Raw genomic sequence first — 20,226 nt, 5'->3', positions numbered from 1 at the left:
GCTGAGCCCCTACAGACGCGGTGCCGGCCCCGGACGCTCAAGGAAACCCCGGAGACAGGCCATATTCCCACCTCCCCCACCTCGGCTGGAAAGAGCCAAGAAGCCCCGGGGGATTTCAGGGGACTTGCCCAAGGGCAGGGAGGCTGGGGGTGGGAGTCTCCCAGGGGGGCTGGATTTAGGGTGAGGAAGGTGACTCAGGGCACACGCCGACTTGGATGCTGTCGTCACTTAACATTTGGACGGTTTGTTCATCGTGGACTTCTGACTTTTTACAACACCGCACGCACACAGTACTCATTCCGGGGTCTGAGTCATTGGTGCAGGAGGTGAGTGCCTCACCTGCCAGTCCCTGCTCTAGGCCACCCCTCTCCTCCCTGCCACAGGGGCCCAGCGATCAGGCCATACACATTCATCCTCTGCTCTGAGAGCTTTTATTCCCAGGGTCCGGGGTGCTGCCTGGTTACAGGACCGACAGGACCAGACGCGGGAGAGGGGGCTCACAGATTCTCCGGTTGGGGCGGGGGCACAGTCAGGGCTGGGGATGACACCGGCCAGTGCATGTGGGGACCAGTGGGGCAGTGGACGCAGCTAAGTACAGTAGAGAAGGCCCAGGCTGGTGTCCGAGCTTAGAAGGTCAGCGCGTGAGCCTGGACGCCCCCACGCGTGAGCCTGGCGGGCAGAGGGTCAGTGCTGTGGTGCTCAGCGGCCCTGAGCTTGGAGTCTTTGCATCTGTAGGATCTGGCTCAGGATCCGCTGCACATCTTCATCCATCTGACCCTGGGATGGGGGAAAGCAGAGAGAGAGAGAGAGAGAGAGAGAGAGAGCCTGGGCACTCCTGCTCTGGCTTCCCGGTTCCCTCCCACCCCACCCCTGGAGGCCATGAATCTCTCCTCCTGTACAGATGGGAGAACAGGCCGGAGTGTTGGTGGCCAGGCGGGACTCACCTGAATGGCATACAGGAGGTGGCTCCTATACGAGGCCACCACGGCACTGTGGTTCCTGGCAGCCTGCTGTGAGTATGGGGGAGGGGTGCTTAGGAAAGCAGGTCCCCCCCCAACACGCCCCAAAGCCCCCTTTACACCCAGAGCCCCTGCCCCAGTGTGACAGCTGCTAAAATCCTGAACTGCTGGGGACACCTGGGTGGCTCAGTCAGTTAAGAGGCTGCCTTTGGCTCAGGTCATGATCCCAGAGTCCTGGGATCGAGCCCCACATCGGGCTCTGTGCTCAGCGGGAAGCCTGCTTCTCCCTCTCCCACTCCTCCTGCTTGTGCTCCCTCTCTCACTGTCTCTCTGTCAAATAAATAAATAAAATCTTAAAAAAAAAAAAATCCTGAACTGCTTTCCTCCCCCCGTCCCATGTCCTCACCTTCAGCTGCTCCTGCAAGGCCTTGACCTGGCCTTGGAGGGCCTCCACCTCAGGGGTGCCTGGGGCCGCTGGCTGGTCCTTCAGGGCCTCCTTAAGACTGAAGACTTCCTTGGAGAGCTCTGTGATCTAGGCGGGGGGTTAGGGGGTCACCTACAGTCACCCTGAGCCTGGAGCCCAGGACATTGGACCTCCCTAGCACCTAGAGAAGAGGCTGGTGAGGGAAGGTCACATCCTAGAGGCTAGCAAACTCTGGCCCGCGGGAGTCTGGCCTGTGAGCTAAGAATGGCTCTCACATTTGTAAATGGTTGGGGGGGAAATGTTGAAAGAAAAATGATATTTCATGACATAGGAAAATTAAATCAAATTCCGAGCTCGTACATAAAATTTCATTGATGCGCTGCCAGGCCCATTCACCGACACGTCAGAGCCGAAAACATGGACTCTGGCTCTTTCCAGAAGTTTGTCGATCCTGTCACAGCCCCTCTTGCGGACTCTGGAAAGGGGAGGCTGACAGAACAGGAGGCCCAGAGCAGCCTGGCCTGGTGGGGCTGGGTCAGGCAGCCCTGGGCTTGGGTCCCTCCCTACGCCTTTCTTGCAGGAGATCTTGGGAAGACGACTTAACCCCTCTGAGCCTCAGTTTCCTTATCTGTAAAGGAAGGAGAATCACGGTTCTCACCTTGGCAGGTTACTGTGATTCTGAACGGAGGTTAAATCTACACTGTGCCTGGCAAACAGCAGGCACTCAATAAATGCTAAGCTTTATTATTATACTACAGATCAGAGGTTCTCAATCTCTGCCCCCAGGGAACCCCAGGCCATGTGTGGGGATGTCTGTGGTTGGCACATTGGGGGTGCTCCTGGCATGGAGGGGGTGGGGCCAGGGATGCTGCTCAGCCCCCCACAGTGCCTGGGACACCCCCCCCACAGAGAATGACCTGACCCCAGTGTCACTAGGTGCCAAGGGGGAGAGATCCTGCAACAAATAAACCGTAATCTCAACCACAACTTTATGTTCATTTTGCAGAAGGTGGTAACAGGCTCAGAGATGTCAACTGACTTGTTCAAGGTCACACAGTGAACTAGAGCTGGGGGACTCTATGCTGATGCACCTGGGGCTCTGGGAGTCACGTGCCTGTCCAATGAGCGAGCGACCTGACGAGTCACTCTGACACGTCACCTTGGCCTCTCAGAGCCTCAGCTTGCTCATCTAGAAAACAGAAATAAGAATGCCTTCTGGCTTTTGGGGTTAGAGGGAAATTAAAAGTGATAGTGTGTGAAAACCACCCAACTCGGTAGCTATGGCCTGCTGTCAACCATCATCGTTACTGAAGACCAGAACTTGGGAAGCTGGGCCCAAACGCTGGCTGAACCTCTGCGTGGCTGTGCGACCTCAGGCAAGTGGCATCCCCTCCCTGTGCCTTGCTTCTTCAAATGGGGACAACAGGAGCACCGATCTTACGGAAACTTGATGTGAGGATTACATGTGTTAGTCCATGTCGAATACATAGCTCGGGGCCTGGCATGCAGTAAGTGCTCAATAAATGTTAACTGTGGTTATAATTCAGTTAGAACAGTAGCCCGCGTGTCTGAGTTGTCCCCTTCCTTCTCTGTACCTCAGTCTCCCATCTAGAAAATGGGCTGATCTCCCAAGACTCGTTCATCTGGGACATTCTTGGATTTCCCCCAACCTCTGTTGGGTGGGAACCCCCAGGGGAGCACAGGGAAAGGGGACGCACCTTCTTGTCCTTCTCCTTGGCCATGTCCAGGGCCTCCTGGGCGCGGCTCTGGGCCTGGCGTGCCCGCTCGGCCTCGGTCCGTAGCCCCCACAGCTGCTGTTCTGCGGTGGCCAGTTTGGCCTCGGCCGCGTGCCGCTCACTCTTCATGAACAACGCCTCCCTCTGGACCTGCAGCCCAAGCCCATGCGTGACCCCGGGGACATGAGGACCCCAGAGTCTCCTGACCCTTCCATTCGGGCCCAAGGACATTCAAGCCCATTCTGATATCGAGGAGTTTGACTCAGGGAGTGCTGGGTTCTTCCCGGACACCGCAAACATTCTGACCCATCCTTACGCTCGTGACCTGTTAGCTGTGTGACCTCAGACAACTGACTCAACCTCTCTGTGTCTGTTTCCTCATATGGAAGATCAGGGTAATAGCAGCCCCCACTTCGCAGAGTAATTGTGAGGAGGAAATGGACAAATACAGGGCATGTGCTTAGAACAGAATCATTATTCTTCCAAGAAAATGCTCTTTTAAAATCAGTTAATTCTGGCTGCCACTTACTGATCTCTTATACTATGACTGCCCTAAATCATTTACAGAGATTAAAACATTCAATTTTCACCCGAGGATTCAGAAGTATTATTATCTCTGTCCCAGGGGTGAGTAAACAGAGGCACGGAGAGAAAAATGCTTTCCCAACAACAACTAATGAATGTGGCTTCTTATTCACATATTTTGTTATAACACCTGCCAGTTTTTGTGGAGATTTTTGTTTGTTTTTTAAGAGCAGAGACGGAATCAAATGTCCACCATGAGGGACAAAATTATATATATATTCCCTGGCCTTAAACCAACAACTCAGCATCAAAATCTACTGGGTTCAAAATATTAGATTAAAAATCTCTGGGCATAAATAACGTCCTTCTACTTTGGGGCTGAAACATCAAAAATGATCCAAAGACAAAATGACAAGCTCTAAACAGCCAACTAGAAGAACCACAGGGAGATTTCAGGCCAGCAGAGAAAATGGATGTCATAGTAAAAAAACATCAGGTTCCCTGCTCAGTGGGGAGCCTGCTTCTCCCTCTGTCCCTCCCCGTGCTTGTGCTCTCTCTTCCTCTCTCTCTCTCAAATAAAGTCCTTTTTTTTAAGATTTTATTTATTTATATGACAGAGAGAGAGCACAAGCAGAGAGAGAGGAAGAAGCAGGCTCTCCGCTGAGCAGGGAGCCCGATGCAGAACTCGATCCCAGGACCCTGGGATCATGACCTGAGCGGAAGGCAGATGCTTAACCAACTGAGCCACCCAGGCGCCCCTCAAATAAATAAAGTCTTAAAAAAAAAAAAAAAAGGAAAAGAAAAAGTAAGTTGATGGGGTCAAAATAGCCAAAGGTTTTTAAGAAAAGATAACACAATTTGAGATGTCCAAGAGCTCAGAACGGTTTCAGGGTCAGCCATCCACCCAGAAACGCAAACAGGGTCAGGTGCCTACAGGACGGGTCAGGCCGCCAAGTTGCTGCTGGCTGGGCTGGGACTGGGCTGTGCCGGGCGGGGGCCTGGCCTGGCCACGCTCACCTGGAAGACCTCGGCGCTGGTCTTCTCATGCCGTCGCCCCAGCTCCTCCAGCTGCCCCTCCAGCCGGGCCACGTCAGCCTGCAGGGCGCCCACGATGCGCTCGTGCTCCAGGCTGGCCACGCCCCCCACGCGCTCCCGCTCCAGCTCGGCCCGCAGCCGGGCGGCCTCCTTGCCCGTGGCCACCACCTCCCGCTCCAGGCTGGCCGCCCGGCCCCGCAACTCAAGGGCCTCCTCCTGCAGCCGGCGGTGCTCGGAGGCCGGCACCGCCGACTGACGCAGGGCCTCGGAAGCCTCGCGCAGCTCCGCCAGGCCCTGCCGAGCCTCCTCGCAGGCCGCGGCCAGCTCAGCCGCTCGGGCCTCAGCTGCATCCCGTGCTCGGCCCAGCTCAGCGGCCACAGCCTGCTGCCGCTCCCCGGCGGCGGTGGCCGTGGCCAGCTGCTCCCGCAGCACCTGCAGCTCCCGGCTCTGCTCCAGCCGCACCTCCTCCCGCCGCTCCAGCTCTGCCCGCAGGCCCCGGGCCTCCTCCTCGGCCAGCAGCCGGCCAGCCCGGGCCTCGTCCAGCCAGGCTGAGGCCGCCTCCAGCTGCCGGAGGCGGGCGTCCCGCACTCCGAGGTCCTCCCGGGCCTGCTCCAGGGCGGCCCGCAGCTGGACCATGTCACTGCCCCCAGCAGCTTCGCCGCCCTCAGCCTGGCGCACCCGCTCCCGGAGCAGGCCGGCCTCCGCCTCTACGGCCTGGCACTTGCCGTGGGCCGCCTCCAGCTCGGCGGCCGCCTCCCGCTCCCGCTGCCAGAGTGCCTCCTCCAAGCCGCGAATCCGGGTCTCCAGCTCTGCCTGCAGCTGTTCGGAAGCCTCTGCAGCACCAGGGTGGAGGACCGGGCCCGGGGAGGCCTTCGGGACTGCGGCCCCCACCGCTGTGGCCTCCACATGCGTGGTCTCTGCGCCTGCAGACTCGGCCTCCACGCCGCCTGCTCTGCTGGCCCTCATTTCCCGTTCCTCTGCTTTCGGCTTTGTGGCCTCGGCTCCCCTGGCCTTTGCTTCTGGATTTCCTCCCTCTTCCAGAGCCTCCGGTTCTGTGGCCTCGCCCCCCGTGGCCTTTGCCTCTGGATTTCCTCCCTCTTCCAGAGCCTCGGGTTCTGTGGCCTTGGCCCACATGGGTTTTGTTTCTGTGGCTTCGGTGTCCATGGGTTTTGTTTCTGTGGCCTCGGCCCCCGTGGATTTTGCCTCTGTGGCCTCAGCCCCCACAGAAGCTGCTTCCACAGATTCCACTCCTGTAGCCCCTTCGTCTGTGGTCTCAGCTCCGTTCACTTTGGATCCCAGAGCCGTGGCGCCGTCAAGCTCCATTTCCATTGGCCCATTCCTGGTGGTCTTGCCTCCCGTGGCCCTGCCCTCCCCAGGGGCGCCCCATGTTTCCTGTCGCTCCAGTGCCCGCAGAGCCTCGGCATGCTGCCTGCGGAGCTGGTCGAACTCAGCCCGAAGACAGTCGTAGAGGGCCAGAGGGATGACCTCGGCCGACCCGTTCACCTCCATCTCGTCCTTCTCGAAGCTCTCCAGGATCTGGGAGGTAGTGGGGAGCTGGCAGGAGCTTGTGGCCATGGGGGCTCAGAGTGGCACTGCCACCTTCCCTGCCCACAGACTCAGCGTGTACCCACCCCGACCCCCCCGGGGAACAATCCCTCAGGTCCTCAGATCTGTCCCCATCCCACCCTCCAGGGCCTCAGTTTCCCCACCTGGACCTTCTCCATCAGCTCCTGGTTTTGTCTGGTGAGTGCAGCCACCTGCTCCTGCAGTGAGGCCAAGAGCTCCTGGGCTGAGGGGCTTAGCCGTTTGGAGAGCAGAGCCTCGGCCCCTGGTGGGCGCACAGAGTCAGCCCCGCGTGTCCTGGGCCACAGGGGATGGGAACTAGGGGTCTGGAGCAGGGGGTCAGAGCCCCCAAGGCAAGCAGGTGGAATGGATAATGGGTGGGGGCCGACCTCCCTCCCAGCTTCAAACTCCCTCCATGCCTGTGGGTCAAGGCTCCATTTCCAGGGGCCCCAGGGTCAAGGGGGACAGGGGTGCATGGAGGGAGGACGGGGGTGGGGGCTCACCTGGAAAGTCAGACAGTTCGCCCTCCTCATCCTGCAGAGTGGCCACATCATAGCTGGTGTTCTCCCGCTCATTCTGGGGCGGGGGACAGGGTCCGGCACCGGTAGTACCCCCTTCCCAGCCCCAAACCCGCCCCCAAGAATCTAGAGAGGACAGGGGAATTCACGTGTCCTCATCGCTCCCCAGGAGCATCAGACTGGCCGTGTCTGGGCCACAGCGTTTGCTGAGTGCCAGCTGTGTGCCATGGGGCTATGCTGGGCTCCCCGGGAAGGGCAGGGAACAGCCCAGCCACCGCGCGAATGTGTGACCATAACCCGATGCCTGGGGGTGTATGTGCGGCCCGTGTGTGTGGGTCACAGAGAGAGGGATGCGGGGCCGTGTCCTCACAGGGTTATGTCTGGAATCCTGCACTGGGGTCACGTCGGGCTGAGGGTGTCTGCATGTGAGTATGGACAGCTCAGGGTTCATGGGTCTGTGGTGAGCACGGGGGTGTCGCGTGGCCCCCCGCCCCCCCCCCGTGTGAGTTCCTGTGACTGTGTGTGATTTTGTGCTTGTGTTTTAGTCTGTTGTGTGTGTGATTGCTTTGTGCTTGTGGATATGGGTGGGTCTGTGTGCATGAGGACAGGTGCACGCGGATGTTTGTGTAATCACGTATTGGGGGAAATATGTGTGCGTGTACCTGGGTTTGTGGGTGTGTCGTCTGTGTGGGATGGAGGAGCGTGTGTTGTGTAGGCGCCAGTATTTCTGGTGTGCATGTGGGAGTAAGCGTTCATCACGGATGCTTGCTGCAGTCACCGGTTTAATGTGCAAGACCACGTGTGTGAGCGCGGCTGTTCATCTCTGCGTGTCCCGGCTCCGTGTCTGGAGAAGTGTCCACTCTGCGCACGTACATGTGTGGGTGTGTTGTCTGTTGTCTGTGATGGTGCGTTTGTAGGTTTGACTGTGTATGTCCCCGTGAGAGTCTGTACCTATACTGGTGTGGCTGCCCCATAACCACAGTGCGAGAGGCCCCGCCCCCGCCCACCTCAAGCAGGGACAGCCGGCTCTGCAGACTCTCCACCTCCCGTCCCAGGCTCTCCTTCTCCTCCTGCTTCTCAGCCAGCAGCTGCTGCAGCTCTTGCACCTGGAAGGGGGGCGGCAGCAGGGGGGCTTGGCCAGCCTTGGGGAGGAAACACGGGTGGCTGAGGGGCTGGCTCTCTCCGCACCTGCCACTTACCTGTCTCTCCAGGCTGTGGAGGGAGCTGGCCTCTGCCTCTGGCAGCTGGTGGGAAGAAGGGGGGGACAGGGCTTGAATCTGGGTCGGGGGTCGTTCCCACCCCACCTCCGTAGTAGCCCCCCATCCCCACCCCAGACAGTGGTTGTGCGCCTACTGCGCACCCAGCACCTTCCTCTGACCCCTGACTCATCACTAAGGATTTATTGAGTGTCAGACCCTGTTTTGGGACCACTCGTTCACTCGCTCACTCAAATACCCGTTCTTCCAATAAACATCAAGTGAATCCTGTGAGCCAGTCATGGTCAACCATGCCTATCCTCGTGGGCTTACAGTCAAATGGGTGAACGTGAATAAGATACATGGCATGCCCAATAGCATGAATAAAAATAAAGGGAACTAGGCAGTGAGTGGGAGCTGTGACAATTTTAAATAAGGTAGGCAAGGGAGGTGTCTTTGGCAAGTGGTTTCTGAGCAAAGACCTAAAGGAAAAGAGGGAGGGAGCCACAGAAGCATCTGGGGAAGAGTGTTCCAAGCAGAGGGCACAGCACATGCAAAGGCCCTGGGGCAGGACCAGGCCTGGAACACTAGGGGAACAGCAAAGAGGCCCGTGTGGCTGGAGCGGAGTAAGTGTGGGTAAAGAGAGGGAGGCGGGAGCTAGGAGAGGTAAGGGGAGTCTTCCCTGCAGAACTGCACCCCACCCCAGGCTTAGCCCTAGGCCCGTATCTCTGTGGCCCCTCACCTCCTGCTTCCTCTGTTCCTGGTGCTGCTCCAGGCCCCGGATCTTCTGCAGCAGGCGGCCCCTCTCCTGTCGCAGCCGCACGATCTCCTCGTAGGCATCTTGATCATCCTGTTTCCTCCGCCCCAGGGACCCACCAGCTTCACATGAGGCCCACGGGCTGTCCCCTCCCGTACCTGAGCCAGAGCTTCCTCCCCTCCTGCCTGCCCCTGTTCCTCCCCGCCATGGCCTGGCCGGGGCATCTCTCACCGGCACGGGGATGCTGGCAGGGGGCTGAGGTGCTTTCCGCTTCTTGGGAGCCCCTCGCTTTTCATGGCTGGACACAGAGTTCTGAGGGAAGGGGTGACAGGGGCACATGGGGGATATGCCAGCCTCCCACCCAAATATGCCAGCCCAGGCCCACTGTCATCAGCCCCAAATTGGCCCTCACTTCCTGTGTGACCCTGAGCAAGTCCCTGGCTCTCCCTGGTCCTCACTGACCCCAGCACAGAAGAGGCCACACTTCCTGAGAGTTCCAGGTCTTATGCTTCACTCTCTGTCCCTCTTTGTGCCTTGGTACGTGGTACTAGACCAGATTGTCGACACGTTCCCCTTCCCTGTGGAGCTGAGATGCTGTAGGGCCGGGAGAGAGAAAGAGGCCAGACCTGCCTTCTTCCCTGACCTGCACCAGCCCTCACCAAACTCAGTTCCCTCCACCGCCCCACCCCGGCCCCATGATTTGGCCCCATCCCCCCAGTGTTTTCACCCAGTTCTGAGACTTATGCTGTGGGTGTTGCTGTCGCTTTGGTGGCAGCATACCCTGAAGGTGGCATTCATCCCAAACAGGTCTTCCTAGGTCATAACCCTGGGACAGAAGTCCATCTCCTCCTTTTCCCATAAAGCTGGGCCAAGGGTGGGTGCGGGAGGCAGTGTGTGCAGGGGGAGGGGACTCATTCACTGCTTAGAGATCCGTACCTGAGATGATGCCTCGCCTGAGTCATCGTCTAGGAGGGCAGGGAAGAGAGGGAAGCAGGGTCAGGCACTCTGTTTTAGGGGCTCCATTCCCAGCCCTAGGCAGGACACTAGTGAGGGGACTTATGGCTGGGGGGGGGCTCCCAATTCCCCGAGAATCAGGATTTTGAAAGTAGGATCAGCTACTTTTGCAGATGCTAATAGCAGGGCCCTTGGAACTCTCAAAAGGGGAGGACCATGGCACCTCCAGGACGGTGCAAGCAGGGGTGCCAATTCTTAGGAAAGGCAAAGACCCAAGGATAAGGATGGCTCAGGAAAGCAGAGTGGATCCCTAGATTAATCTGAAAGCTCTGGGGCTCCTTGAAACTGTTCTGAGTAGCATCAGGGGAAACACGAAACCTCCCGTAATGCAGCCAATAGAGATACCTTGAGACTATCTACAGTAGGGAAAGGGGTGACGAGAAACTGCTTGGAAGGAGATGGGGGGGCCTGAAATTGCATAGGCGAGGCTTGCATACCACTGGGTGGTGAAGGGCGCTGGGCTGCCTCCTGCAAGAGGTGCAGGATGAGTTTGTCTCCTGCTAGGGCTCCGTAGTGAGCAGCATCCTGGCCCAGTGCGTCGGTGATGCCTGGTTGGGCCCCACCCTGCAGCAGCACCTCCACTGTTTCGGGGCTGGCCCCCTCACAGGCCAGCATCAGGGCTGTCCTACCAGGAGAGGGGGCTATTGAGGAAGCGAGGACATTCTCACACCTCCAAGCCCTCCTCCACACCCAGGCCGGGTGGGTGGGGGGGAGGGTCAGCTAGATTCCCCCACCCACAGACGTTAAGAGACTTGCCCAAGGTCACACGGCATACAACGGACTAACTGGGAGGGGAGATACTCACCTGCCCTGCAGGTCCTGGTCATTTGCAGCTGCCCCCTGCTGCAGGAGAAGGCGGCACAAATCTGTGTGACACATCTGAGCCGCTATGAGAAGGGGCGTTGTACCTGACTGGTGGGAATTAGGGGAAAGATAAGACAAAAGGTGAGCGGCTGATCTTGGGAGGTAGGGAAGCCTATATGAGTGCCCCCGAACTTCACTCCAGACCTTTTCACACTTTTTAAAGGGTGCCTGGGATGCTGCCACTTGGTGACGGTGTACCTCAAATACAGCATCTTCCCAAAAAGATCCCAGAGGCTCACCCGATCTCGGGGATTCAGATGTGCCTTGAAGGAGCAAAGCATTTCTGAGCAGGAGAGGCAGCCACCGGCCGCTGGAAAAAGAGGGAGGGTATGTAGGCAAGGTTTAGATATTTTCTGGGGGCTTTCTGCCGAAGGTGATTCTTACTCCTTATTTCATGAGAAGTTCCCACCTTCCCTGGGAGGACAATGGCGAAGGTATGACTCCTATGTTACAGATGGGGAAACTGAGGTCCAGCCAGGTCCATGGTCAGCCAGTAGGGTCAGAGACAGAGCTATGATTAGGTCTGCTAACCTGCTGTCCCAAGTTCTTTCCACATTCCATCATGGTTCCCTCTTTTTTTTTTTTTAAAGATTTTATTTAATTTAAGAGAGAGAATGACATAGAGAGCATGAGAGGGGGGAGGGTCAGAGGGAGACGCAGACTCCCTGCTGAGCAGGGAGCCCGATGTGGGACTCGATCCTGGGACTCCAGGATCATGACCTGAGCCGAAGGCAGCCGCTTAACCAACTGAGCCACTCAGGCGCCCTCATGGTTCCCTCTTAAGGTGGACCTTTTGACTAATGTTTATGTATTTCCTCTCTTTGATTTAACTAGCATTGTGTACCTGCCATGCACCAAACCTCATACAGAGAGTGTTAATGTTTGCTGGAGGGATCAGACGGTCAGCGGAGACTGGGCGGGCTTCTCGGGGTTGGGTCTGAGTTCTGAGTTTTGAAGGTGAAAGGGGGAGGGTAGAGTTTTCTTAGTAGGCAAGGGCTGTGAAGTGGGGGAGAGCATGGTAAGGTCAAGGAAGTGGGAGACAGTGTGCGTGTCTAGAGCCGTAAAGAAAGGAGGAAGGGTTTCATGCTAGGGGGTCACTGGAAAAGTCAACAAGCTCTATCTGATGACCTGCTGTGTGCCTGAGGGGGTATGGCATTTTGTGTTCTGCTGTAGTCCCCACGCTTAGAACAGAGCCTGACACACAGAGCAGGAACTTAAATATTTATTGCATGAAAAAACCTAGTGCGCTTCCAGTGCGACCAAAGGCATCACTACCACTAGGTGGCAGCATACTCCAACTGCAGGGAAGTTCTAACCGGTGATTAAAACCCCAAAGCAAACACAAATGTGTTCCGTGTTCCCAAAAGGTCAGACGTTTCTTGAGTCATTAGTGAAAGTCATTCCCCAATCTCACAGGCATGGTGGACAGATGCTGGGCTGACATCTGGTTCTGGCAGGTGGGTCCTTTCCCCTCCCTCATGAAGGAGTTTGGATTTAATGATTTCTAAGGATGCCTGGACCTTTGGTCTTCCTGAGATCCCCTAGGATTTGGTCAAAGGAGATTGTACTCTGGTCGCACCCCCCGCCAAGACTGCCATCATGCAGTCACCCAGTGACACCCAGTGTCACCCAGGCCTGGCAAACATCAGGCTGTGCTTTGGAGTCAGACAGCCTGGGTCTTCCCTACTTTCTTGTGGGCGAGCCTCAATCACCCTCCCTGTCCCGTGGGGTGACTGTCTGTGGCTCAGAGGGTTGCTGAATATTAATGCTGAGCCCCAGGGCCTGGCACACAGCAGGTACTCGGTGAGGAAGGAGAAGGGAGGAAGCGGAAGGTTCATGGTAGGTCCCCAGGGCCCCGGGTAGAAGAATCCCCAGCCTAGCACCCTCTGGGTCATGGTGGGCGGGGCGAGGCTGGGCTGCACCCACCTGCATGATGCAGGGCCGTCCACCCACTGCTGTCCACAATATCCACCACGCAGGACGCCTGTGGGGGAGGGGTGCGGGTCACTGGAGGTTCTCTAGGAACTGCCCCTTCTTAGGCTGTGCCAGAGTTCAGACTCCTAGCTTTAGTTAGCTCTTCTCTCCCCCTTCTCACAGGCCCCCAAGTGACTTGGCTTTTATGAAAACTGGTGAGCAAGTGGAAATTGCTGGGAGCTTGGGAGAAGCTGAGGGTTTGGGGGCTGGGTGGGGGCTCTGAGAGTGATGGTGGCTAAGAACTACCTAGGGTTTGGGGAGAAGCTGGGGCTCAGGAGATAGTCTGGTACTGCAAGTATCGGGACACTCAGGGAGTAGCTGGTTGTCCAGGGAGTAGCTGGGGCTCAGCAGTAAAAGAGGTTAAGACATATCTAGGATTCAGGGAGTATCTGGGGGCTTGGGGATTTCTAGAACTTGGGAGGGAGGTAGGGGCCAGAGGAAGGTAGCATCTAGGGTTGAGGGAGGAGCTGATACAAGAAAGTAAATGACCTGTAGCAGTTGCTTCAAGCACTGTGGGTGCCCATACTTGGCGGCCAGGTGGAGGGCATTGTAACCTGAAAGGCAGGGAGTGTCTGCTTGGGCTCCACACACTCAAGGAGCTTCTGGCCATTCTCCAAACCTGTGTCAACTATTTGTAATGAGCTTCCCCGCGTCCAGTAAGTTCCCGACCCCCAGGTACTTCTCCAAACCATGCTACTCCGTGGCCAGAGACTCTCCAAGCTCCAGCTAGTCTGCATCCCAGCCTACACTCCACTCCCGTGCATTCCTCAAGCCCTCCTGCCCCGGCGACTCCCCACGTCCCCAGCTACTCTATATGCTCAGTGCCACTGCCCCTGAGAATCCAGCTGCCCTATATGTTCCCGCCAGTCTGTAAACCCTTGCTATTCCACAGGCTCTTTCCCTGTCATCTTTGATACTCCACAGACCCTCAGAGGCTCCACACATCCCGGCTATGTCTCCTATGTTGCCCCAAAGCTTCAGACATGGCTATGCCCCACGCCTAGTTACCTCCTGAGCTCCAGCTATCCTCTCTGGCGGTGCAGTCTATCTCAGGGCCCTAGTCAAGCCATACACCCAGATTCTCCTTTTGTCCCAGCTACTCCCAGAGCTCCAGCTATTCAACATACCTGAGATACTACCCCCTAACCTCTACTTGCTAGTCTCCTGTCTCCAGATACTTCTCAAGCTCAGGTACTCCTCTGTTCCAGCTACTTCCTCGGACTTAAGCACTGCCTGAGTCCTGGCCACTCCCCGACCACAAGCTGTCGACTGACCCTGATTGGTGCCAGCTAGAGTCTTCTTCCTTGGGCACTGCAGCCCGACACGTCCCTGTGCCTTCCTGGGAGCACTGAAAGGAACTCTCCCCCTTTTTCACCAGGTCACTGAAGCCAGGGGAGCAGGGCCCCACTGGACCCTCAGGCTGGGCACCTGGTCTGAGTTCCTCATCCCTCCCCCAGGGCCCGGCAGGCGGTACCTGCCCCATCTGTGCTCATGACGTTGGCACCGTGAGCCAGCATCACCTCTAGGCAGCTGGTTGCACCCCTCATGGCAGCCAGGTGGAATCTGGAGGTCAGAGATCGGGGATCAGCTGCAGGATGGCTGGGCCTCGTCCCTCACACCCCCCAGGGCATGGGCACTCACGCGGACTTGCCCTCGGGGTCCAGCTTCGTGGGCACCAGCCCCTTCCGGGTGATGAGGGCGGCCACCCGCGCTACGTCATTGCTCTCCACAGCCTGCAGCAGACGCTCATCACTTTTGCCCCACTCCTGGCTCTGCGGGGCACACCCAGAGGGTCGTGGGGCCAAGCGATCACTGCCCCCTCCCCGCTCCCCCTGGCCGGAGCTCCCAGGCTTCACCACCTGCCCCTGGGCACTTGCCTGGCGCCTGCCTCTGGCTGCCGGCTTCGGGATGGGGCAGGGGCCGCAGGGCGGGCAGGAGCCAAGGTCAGTGGGGCTGAGCCGCAGCTGCAGGGGGAGGTAGTCCTGGGGAAGGGGTCTGAGACAGCATCCCCCCAGTCTGCATCCCCCAGCATCTGCCCCCAGGTCCATCCTACACCCACTACGGGCATCATCCCTTTAAATTTCCCCCAGATCAGCACCCAGCCGGTCTTTTAGTGAAAACCCCCTTTCCAACATCACCCCCACCTCCAAAATCTTCCCATAAGAGCCCCTAAAAGGGTCCCTTTAAATGTCCTTCAGAACTGTCCTCTGTCATTCATCCTTCTTAAACTGACCCCAAAATGCCACAATTGTCCCCCAAATGTTCCAAGATCTGTTCCCCAAAAACTTACTTAGCATGTAATGCATTCCAAAATGTCATCCTCAAATTCCTTAAGTTTCTCCAAAATCATCCCCCTAAATGACCCCAACATCTGTCCTAAAAATATCCTTCCAAAAAAATCCCTTGAATGTTTTCTGAAATTTTTCTCCAAATGTCAATATATTTTCCCCAAAATGATCCCTCAAAATATAGTCCAAATTGTCCCCTCAAACGAACCCACCCAAAACTGTTCCCCAAAACTGTCCCTCCATATGTCCTCTAAATTTTTCAGTGTTCCCATCTGTTCTCAAAACTGCCTCCCAGAACGTCCCCATGTCTCCCCAAATGTCCCACCCACCCCCAACCTCTGCCCCCTTCCCCCGCAACCCCCTCACTCCGGGTCCTCCCCGGGTCTGGGGCGGGGGTCCAGGCCGGGAGCGGCCAGGGGCGGGGAGGGGCGGAGTGGGGAGGGGAGAGTAAGGGCCCGAGCCCCGCCCGCTCCCGCGCCCCCTCCCCTGGCCCTACCGCGGAGGAGGCGGCGGCGCACACGCACAGCTGCTTCATGGCGGCCAGGGCGCCGGGTGCCGGGCTAGGTGCTCCGGGAGGCGACCGGGCCGGAAGGGGGTTTGGGAGGGGCTGGGGGGGCCCGAGGGAGGGACTGGGGGTGTTGGAGGGAGGGGCTGGGGAGTCCGGAGGGAGGGGCTGGAGGGGACCCGGAGGGAGGGGCTGGGGCCTGGGCGGGGGTCCGGAGGGAGGGGCTGGAGGACCCAGAGGGTGGGGCTGGAGGGGGCCCGGAGGGAAGGGCTTGGGGGAGCCCGGAGGGAGGGACAGGGGGCTGGAGGGGGCCCGGAGAGAGGGGCTGGAGAGGGCGGGGAGGAGGGGCTGGAGGGCGCTGGAGGGAAGGTCCGGAGGGAGGGGCAGGGGGCACCCGGAGGGAGGGGCTGGGGGAGCCCCGAGGGGGTGGCAGGGGGCTGGAGGGGGTCCGGAGGGAGGGGCTGGGGGACCCAGAGGGAGGGGCTGGAGGGGGCCGGGAGGAGGGGCTGGAGGGCGCTGGAGGGAGGGTCCGGAGGGAGGGGCTGGGAGGGTTCCGGAGAGAGGGACTGCGGGGTTGGAGGGAGGAGCTGGGGGAGCCTGGAGGGAGGGGCTGGAGAGGGTCTAGAGGGAGGGGCCAAGAGGACCCGGAGGGAGGGGCGGGGGGCTGAAGGGGGACCCGGCGGGAGGGGCTGGAGGGCGCTGGAGGGAGGGTCCGGAGGGAGGGGCCGGGGGGGGCCGAGGGAGGGCCCGGAAGGAGGGGCTACGGGGGGGCCGGAGGGAGGGGATGCAGGGCGCTGGAGGGAGGGGCTGGGGGGTCCGGAGGGAGAAACTTGGGGGGGGACTCGACGGAGGGGTGGGGGTCCGGCGGAGCTCTGCCACCCGGCCCGCGCGCCCCGCCCCCTCCTGGGGGTCCCGCCCCCACGGTGGGGGTCGTGTCGGGGAGGGGCTAGGCTCTGAGACCAGGTGCCGCCTGGGCACTCCCCGACCTTCCTGCCTGGAGGAGGATGCGGCCAAGGAGGCCGGCTCCCTTGCCCCCGCGGGCTGCCCGCTGGATCTCCAGGGACCCGCCCGCAGCGTCTCCGCCTCGTCCGAGCTGGCCGCGGGTCGCAGGTGACTCCGGGCCTGAGTCCCCGGCAGCCAGAGCTTCCCACTCTGCCGGGCCATCATGCACTCACGCAGCAGGGGGACCCAGCAGGGTGGCAAACTTGAATCTGAATCCAGGGCCCTATCCCCAGGCCCTCCGCACTTAACACCTGTACGACCCGGCCAAGATACTTGCTTACCTGCTTCGGACTTCACTTTCCTCACCTGGAAAATGTTGAACAAAATAAACAGTTGCTACTGCACGCAGAGGGTTAGCGGGAGGACTAATGAGATCGGCCACGCAAAGCACTGAACACGGATGTGCTTGCGCCCGTGTGCATATCTAATGCTAAATCCTGAGGGCACAGGCCGCCGTAGGTGGTCAGTAAAATCGCCAGAACACGGGGAGGACCCAGCTCCTCCCAGGGGCTGGTAGGGTCTGTGTCCGCTGGGTGTTCTCTCAGACTGGGGGCCCCTTCACAGCAGGGCCAGGCACCCCAGCATAAATGTTTGCTGAGTGAATGAATGACTCACAAGGCCAGGCCCTCTGAGCCATGTGAATTTCAGTCATTGAGTCCATTTGTCCTATGGGGAGCCTGGTGCTGCACGGGGCACTGTCTCCCAGTGGTGACAAGACAGATGTCCCTGCTATCCCTGGGGTCCCTGGGGAGACATACACACCCGGGAATTGATGAACCAGGGTGATCAGGGCCGTAATGGGGGACGCCAGGCCAGCTAGGAGCTCAGAGAGGACTCCTGACACTGGGGAGTCTGGGAGGGCTTCCTGGAAGAGAGGGCATTTGAGCTGAAACTTAGATGGGCAGGAGTTGGGGGCGGTGGCAGGGACAAGAACAAGTTCAGGAGAAATCACGAAATTATCGCTCTCCTCCACCAGCCCAGTTGCTCATGCCCTGGTCCAGGACCAGGTGGTTGGGGTCATACTTAAGGGTAGGGCAGAGGAGGAGGTGTGTCCACGGAAGGAGGGGGAATCCAGGAATGGGGTACATCGGGGAAGCTATGAGAGGTTCCAAAATGTGGGATGGTCCACTGCGTTGATGTGGCTGCAAATTCACGAAGGGGCCATGGGGTGGTTGGAGGGGGGGGACACAGGGGTGACAGGGGAGAGAAGGGATGGGTATAGAGACAGCCTTCTGGAACCTGGGGTTAGCAGCCATGACTGCAGACAGGAAGGGGGCGGGGCTTGAATCCAGCTCGGTCATGTTATGCACACTGTGTGACTTTGGGCCAGTCATGCTCCTTCTCTGGCTCTCAATTCCCCAACTGCTAAACGGGATAGATAATGCAACAGGCACCACAGAGCTGGGTTCCTGCACCGAGGCACTGCGGACATTCAGGGCCAGACTGTTCTCTGTCGGGGGGCTGTCCCAGGCACCGTGGGGGACCACCCACTCGATGCCAGGAGCACCCCCAGTGTGATCACCACAGACGTCCCTAGACATGGCTCAGTGTCCCCAGGGGGCAAGATCTGTCTGTGATTCTTCTTAGGACACCTTTGGGCAGGAGGAGGGAGAGGTGGGGCCGATAAATGGGGAGTCTGGTAATAAGTAATTGGGGAGGGGTGGGTATTGAGGGCTCCTGTCTCTCACACCCAGAGGCAGAGTGCCCCTCTCAGGCTTGCCCAGGGAGGAAACTGAAATAGATCTCCCAGTGCCCTGGCCTGTCCTCCTGGATTCTATACAAGCTCAGACGAACACCCGTCACCGCCCCCCCTCCCCCCGCTGGGGCATGTGGGCACCACCATCCCCCTCTCTCGTGCCACACTCCATCTACCAGCCAACCCCACTGGCTGTCAGCTCCATGTACGTACCCATTCCTGCCTGCAGTCCAGCCCCATTGCTGCGGGCTCCATGTGGGGACACCGCTGCCCTGGTCTCCCAGCCCCTGCTCTTGTCCCCCAGCTTCCTGAAGCCTGCATCAACTCTTATGTCTCTCCTGCTGAAAAGCCTCCAACAGCCTCACTCCGCGTAAAATCCAGACTGCTCTCGGGGGGTCCCCAAGGGTCTACAGAAACTGGTCCCCCGGGCCGAATCCCACCCCCGCCTGGTTTTGTGCAGCTCAAGAGCTAAGAATGGTTTTTACACTTATAGGTGGTTTGGGCGGAAAAAAAATCAAAAGAAGGGTAATATTTTGTGATCCATGAAAATGACCTGAAATTCACATTTCAGTGTCTATAAATAAAGTTTTATTGGGACAGAGCCTCACCCATTCGGCCTTGGCCGAATTGAGGTCTGAGGGCCCCAGAAGACAAAAATATTACTGCCTGGCCCTTTCCAGGGAGAACTGGTCCACCCCTGCCCTGAACAGTAGCCTGGTCATCTCCCGGAGCTCACCTCCCCTACGCTTGCCCTGGCCAGGCCCATTCCGTTGCAGGGGTCTCCTTTCTGGTCTGGGCCTCCGGTCTTGCAGTGTCCTCCCCCTGGAGCACCGTCCCTCCCCCACTGTCCACATGGCTGGCTCCTCTCCTGTTGTCTACCCTGGAAGGCACCTGAAGAGGGTGTTTTGGTTTTGGTTTTTATTGCTCTTCTCCCCACCTCCTACTGAATACATTCTGTTTCCTCTGGGTCTATTCCCTTACAATGTCAGAGAAGACAGCATTAAACCACACATGGGGCCCTTCCGAGTGTGGGTCCGTGAAGCCAGGCCTGACCGCCAGCACCTACCACAGGGTCTGGAACATGGTTGGGACCCAGTAAATGTCTGTTGAATGAATTCAATAGTAACTCCGGAGAACAAAAAATGAGAGACAGACTTTCCAGGAAGCAGTGAGGCAGTGGGAATCTATGAACCTCTAAAAACTCCGATCTTCTTGCTTGTGGGATTTTTCTAAAACCTGACATAAGGGCAGGAGGCCGGCAGGAACCCAAGGACGAGGCTCACGGCTCCAGTTAAATCCCATCTTACAGATGGGGAAACTGAGGCCCGGAAAGCTCTGAGAAGGCTCAGAGCAAGTATGGCGATGTGCTGGGTGGGGCCTTGAGGGAAAGGCTGGTGGTAAAGAAGCAGAAAGGAGTGGGGAGGGTATGCCAGGCAGCTGGGAGGACAGGCCCAAGGTGTCGTGGCTGGTCTGTGTGCTGAGAAGACAGAATGAAAGGTCCTGAGAGATAGCTGGGGGCGGGGGGGGGGGTGGGTGGGTGGCGGTGTCTGTGTGTCTGCAGTCACGCAGTCACGGTGTCGTCCGGTGTTCGCTTTCGTCCCTCTGGGGAGTGAACAAAAGCCGAACCTGACTCCTGCTGTCTGCCCAGAAACTGGAGCTGGCCGGTGGAGGGAGGGAGGGAGGGAGGGAGGGAGGGAGGGAGGGAGGGAGCTGCCCGAGCTGCCTGATGGGGGATGCGGAGGACGCCCCCAGGCCTCTTGGCGCTGCCCCTGCTCCAGCCCAGGCTCCTCCCCACCTCCCAGACACCCCAGACACCCTCACACCCAGTCTGAGGCTTTAACACCTGTCCTCCGCGCCCCCCCCACTCACCCCATACCTGTGCTATGCACCCAATACACCCATGTCCCAAATCAGGTGTCTTTGGTTTTTTTTTTAGCTGCACACACTTTTTGAAGGATTCAATTTCAGTATAAATCTACTTTTGAAATTAAACAATGATATGGTTTGGGTTACCGCTGGCTACAACATCTCAGGAATTCTTGGGGGGTAAACGTGAACAGTCCACCTTAGGAACGGATTTCAAACAGGGTGAAGAATTTTAGGATCATTCCTCAATGAATGAGTCTGACTCTGTGCCACATTTTGTAAGTGGTTCATAAGCCATTTATTC

The 20,226-nt window shown here is 58.3% G+C and overlaps 1 protein-coding gene across 8 annotated transcripts; it reads right to left on the bottom strand.

Annotated features, from left to right (window-relative positions):
• Nucleotides 1-19: 19 nt before the first annotated feature.
• On the bottom strand, nucleotides 20-15,433 carry ANKRD24 (ankyrin repeat domain 24). 8 transcript variants are annotated; one of them, XM_035723839.1, is made up of 19 exons: nucleotides 14,207-15,081; nucleotides 14,040-14,128; nucleotides 13,055-13,119; nucleotides 12,518-12,575; nucleotides 10,831-10,901; nucleotides 10,533-10,639; nucleotides 10,165-10,352; nucleotides 9,650-9,678; nucleotides 8,945-9,025; nucleotides 8,699-8,806; nucleotides 7,960-8,004; nucleotides 7,768-7,866; nucleotides 6,746-6,818; nucleotides 6,389-6,507; nucleotides 4,662-6,215; nucleotides 3,102-3,269; nucleotides 1,366-1,491; nucleotides 945-1,010; nucleotides 20-777 (listed from the first exon to the last, which is right to left on the bottom strand). In XM_035723839.1, the coding sequence occupies exons 1-19, from the start codon at nucleotides 14,611-14,613 to the stop codon at nucleotides 700-702; spliced, it is 3,531 nt and encodes a 1,176-aa protein (XP_035579732.1). In that variant the 5' UTR covers nucleotides 14,614-15,081; the 3' UTR covers nucleotides 20-699. The 8 variants fall into 8 exon arrangements, 7 of the variants coding, with proteins under 7 accessions (XP_035579732.1, XP_027440160.2, XP_035579728.1 ...); XM_027584359.2 differs by adding an exon at nucleotides 15,350-15,433 and having other exon boundaries at nucleotides 20-1,010; nucleotides 8,699-9,025; nucleotides 14,207-14,337; XM_035723835.1 differs by having other exon boundaries at nucleotides 8,699-9,025.
• Between the last annotated feature and the right edge of the window lie 4,793 nt (nucleotides 15,434-20,226).

Source organism: Zalophus californianus, chromosome 1, assembly GCF_009762305.2.
Source record: "Zalophus californianus isolate mZalCal1 chromosome 1, mZalCal1.pri.v2, whole genome shotgun sequence".
Lineage (NCBI taxonomy): Eukaryota > Metazoa > Chordata > Mammalia > Carnivora > Otariidae > Zalophus > Zalophus californianus.
This window is presented reverse-complemented; position numbering and strand designations above follow the sequence as displayed.

Bases quoted from the DNA above. Each gene is read 5' to 3' on its own strand.
- ANKRD24 (XM_035723832.1), bottom strand. From the start codon at position 14,613: ATGGACCTGGGGGCAGATGCTGGGGGATGCAGACTGGGGGGATGCTGT. The intron at 10,902-12,517 runs GTGGGTGCAGCC...CTCTTTTTCCAG, and splicing joins GACGGCCCTGCATCATGCAG to CGGCCGGTGGCTGCCTCTCC. The intron at 6,508-6,745 runs GTGAGCCCCCAC...TGCGCCCACCAG, and splicing joins CGAACTGTCTGACTTTCCAG to GGGCCGAGGCTCTGCTCTCC.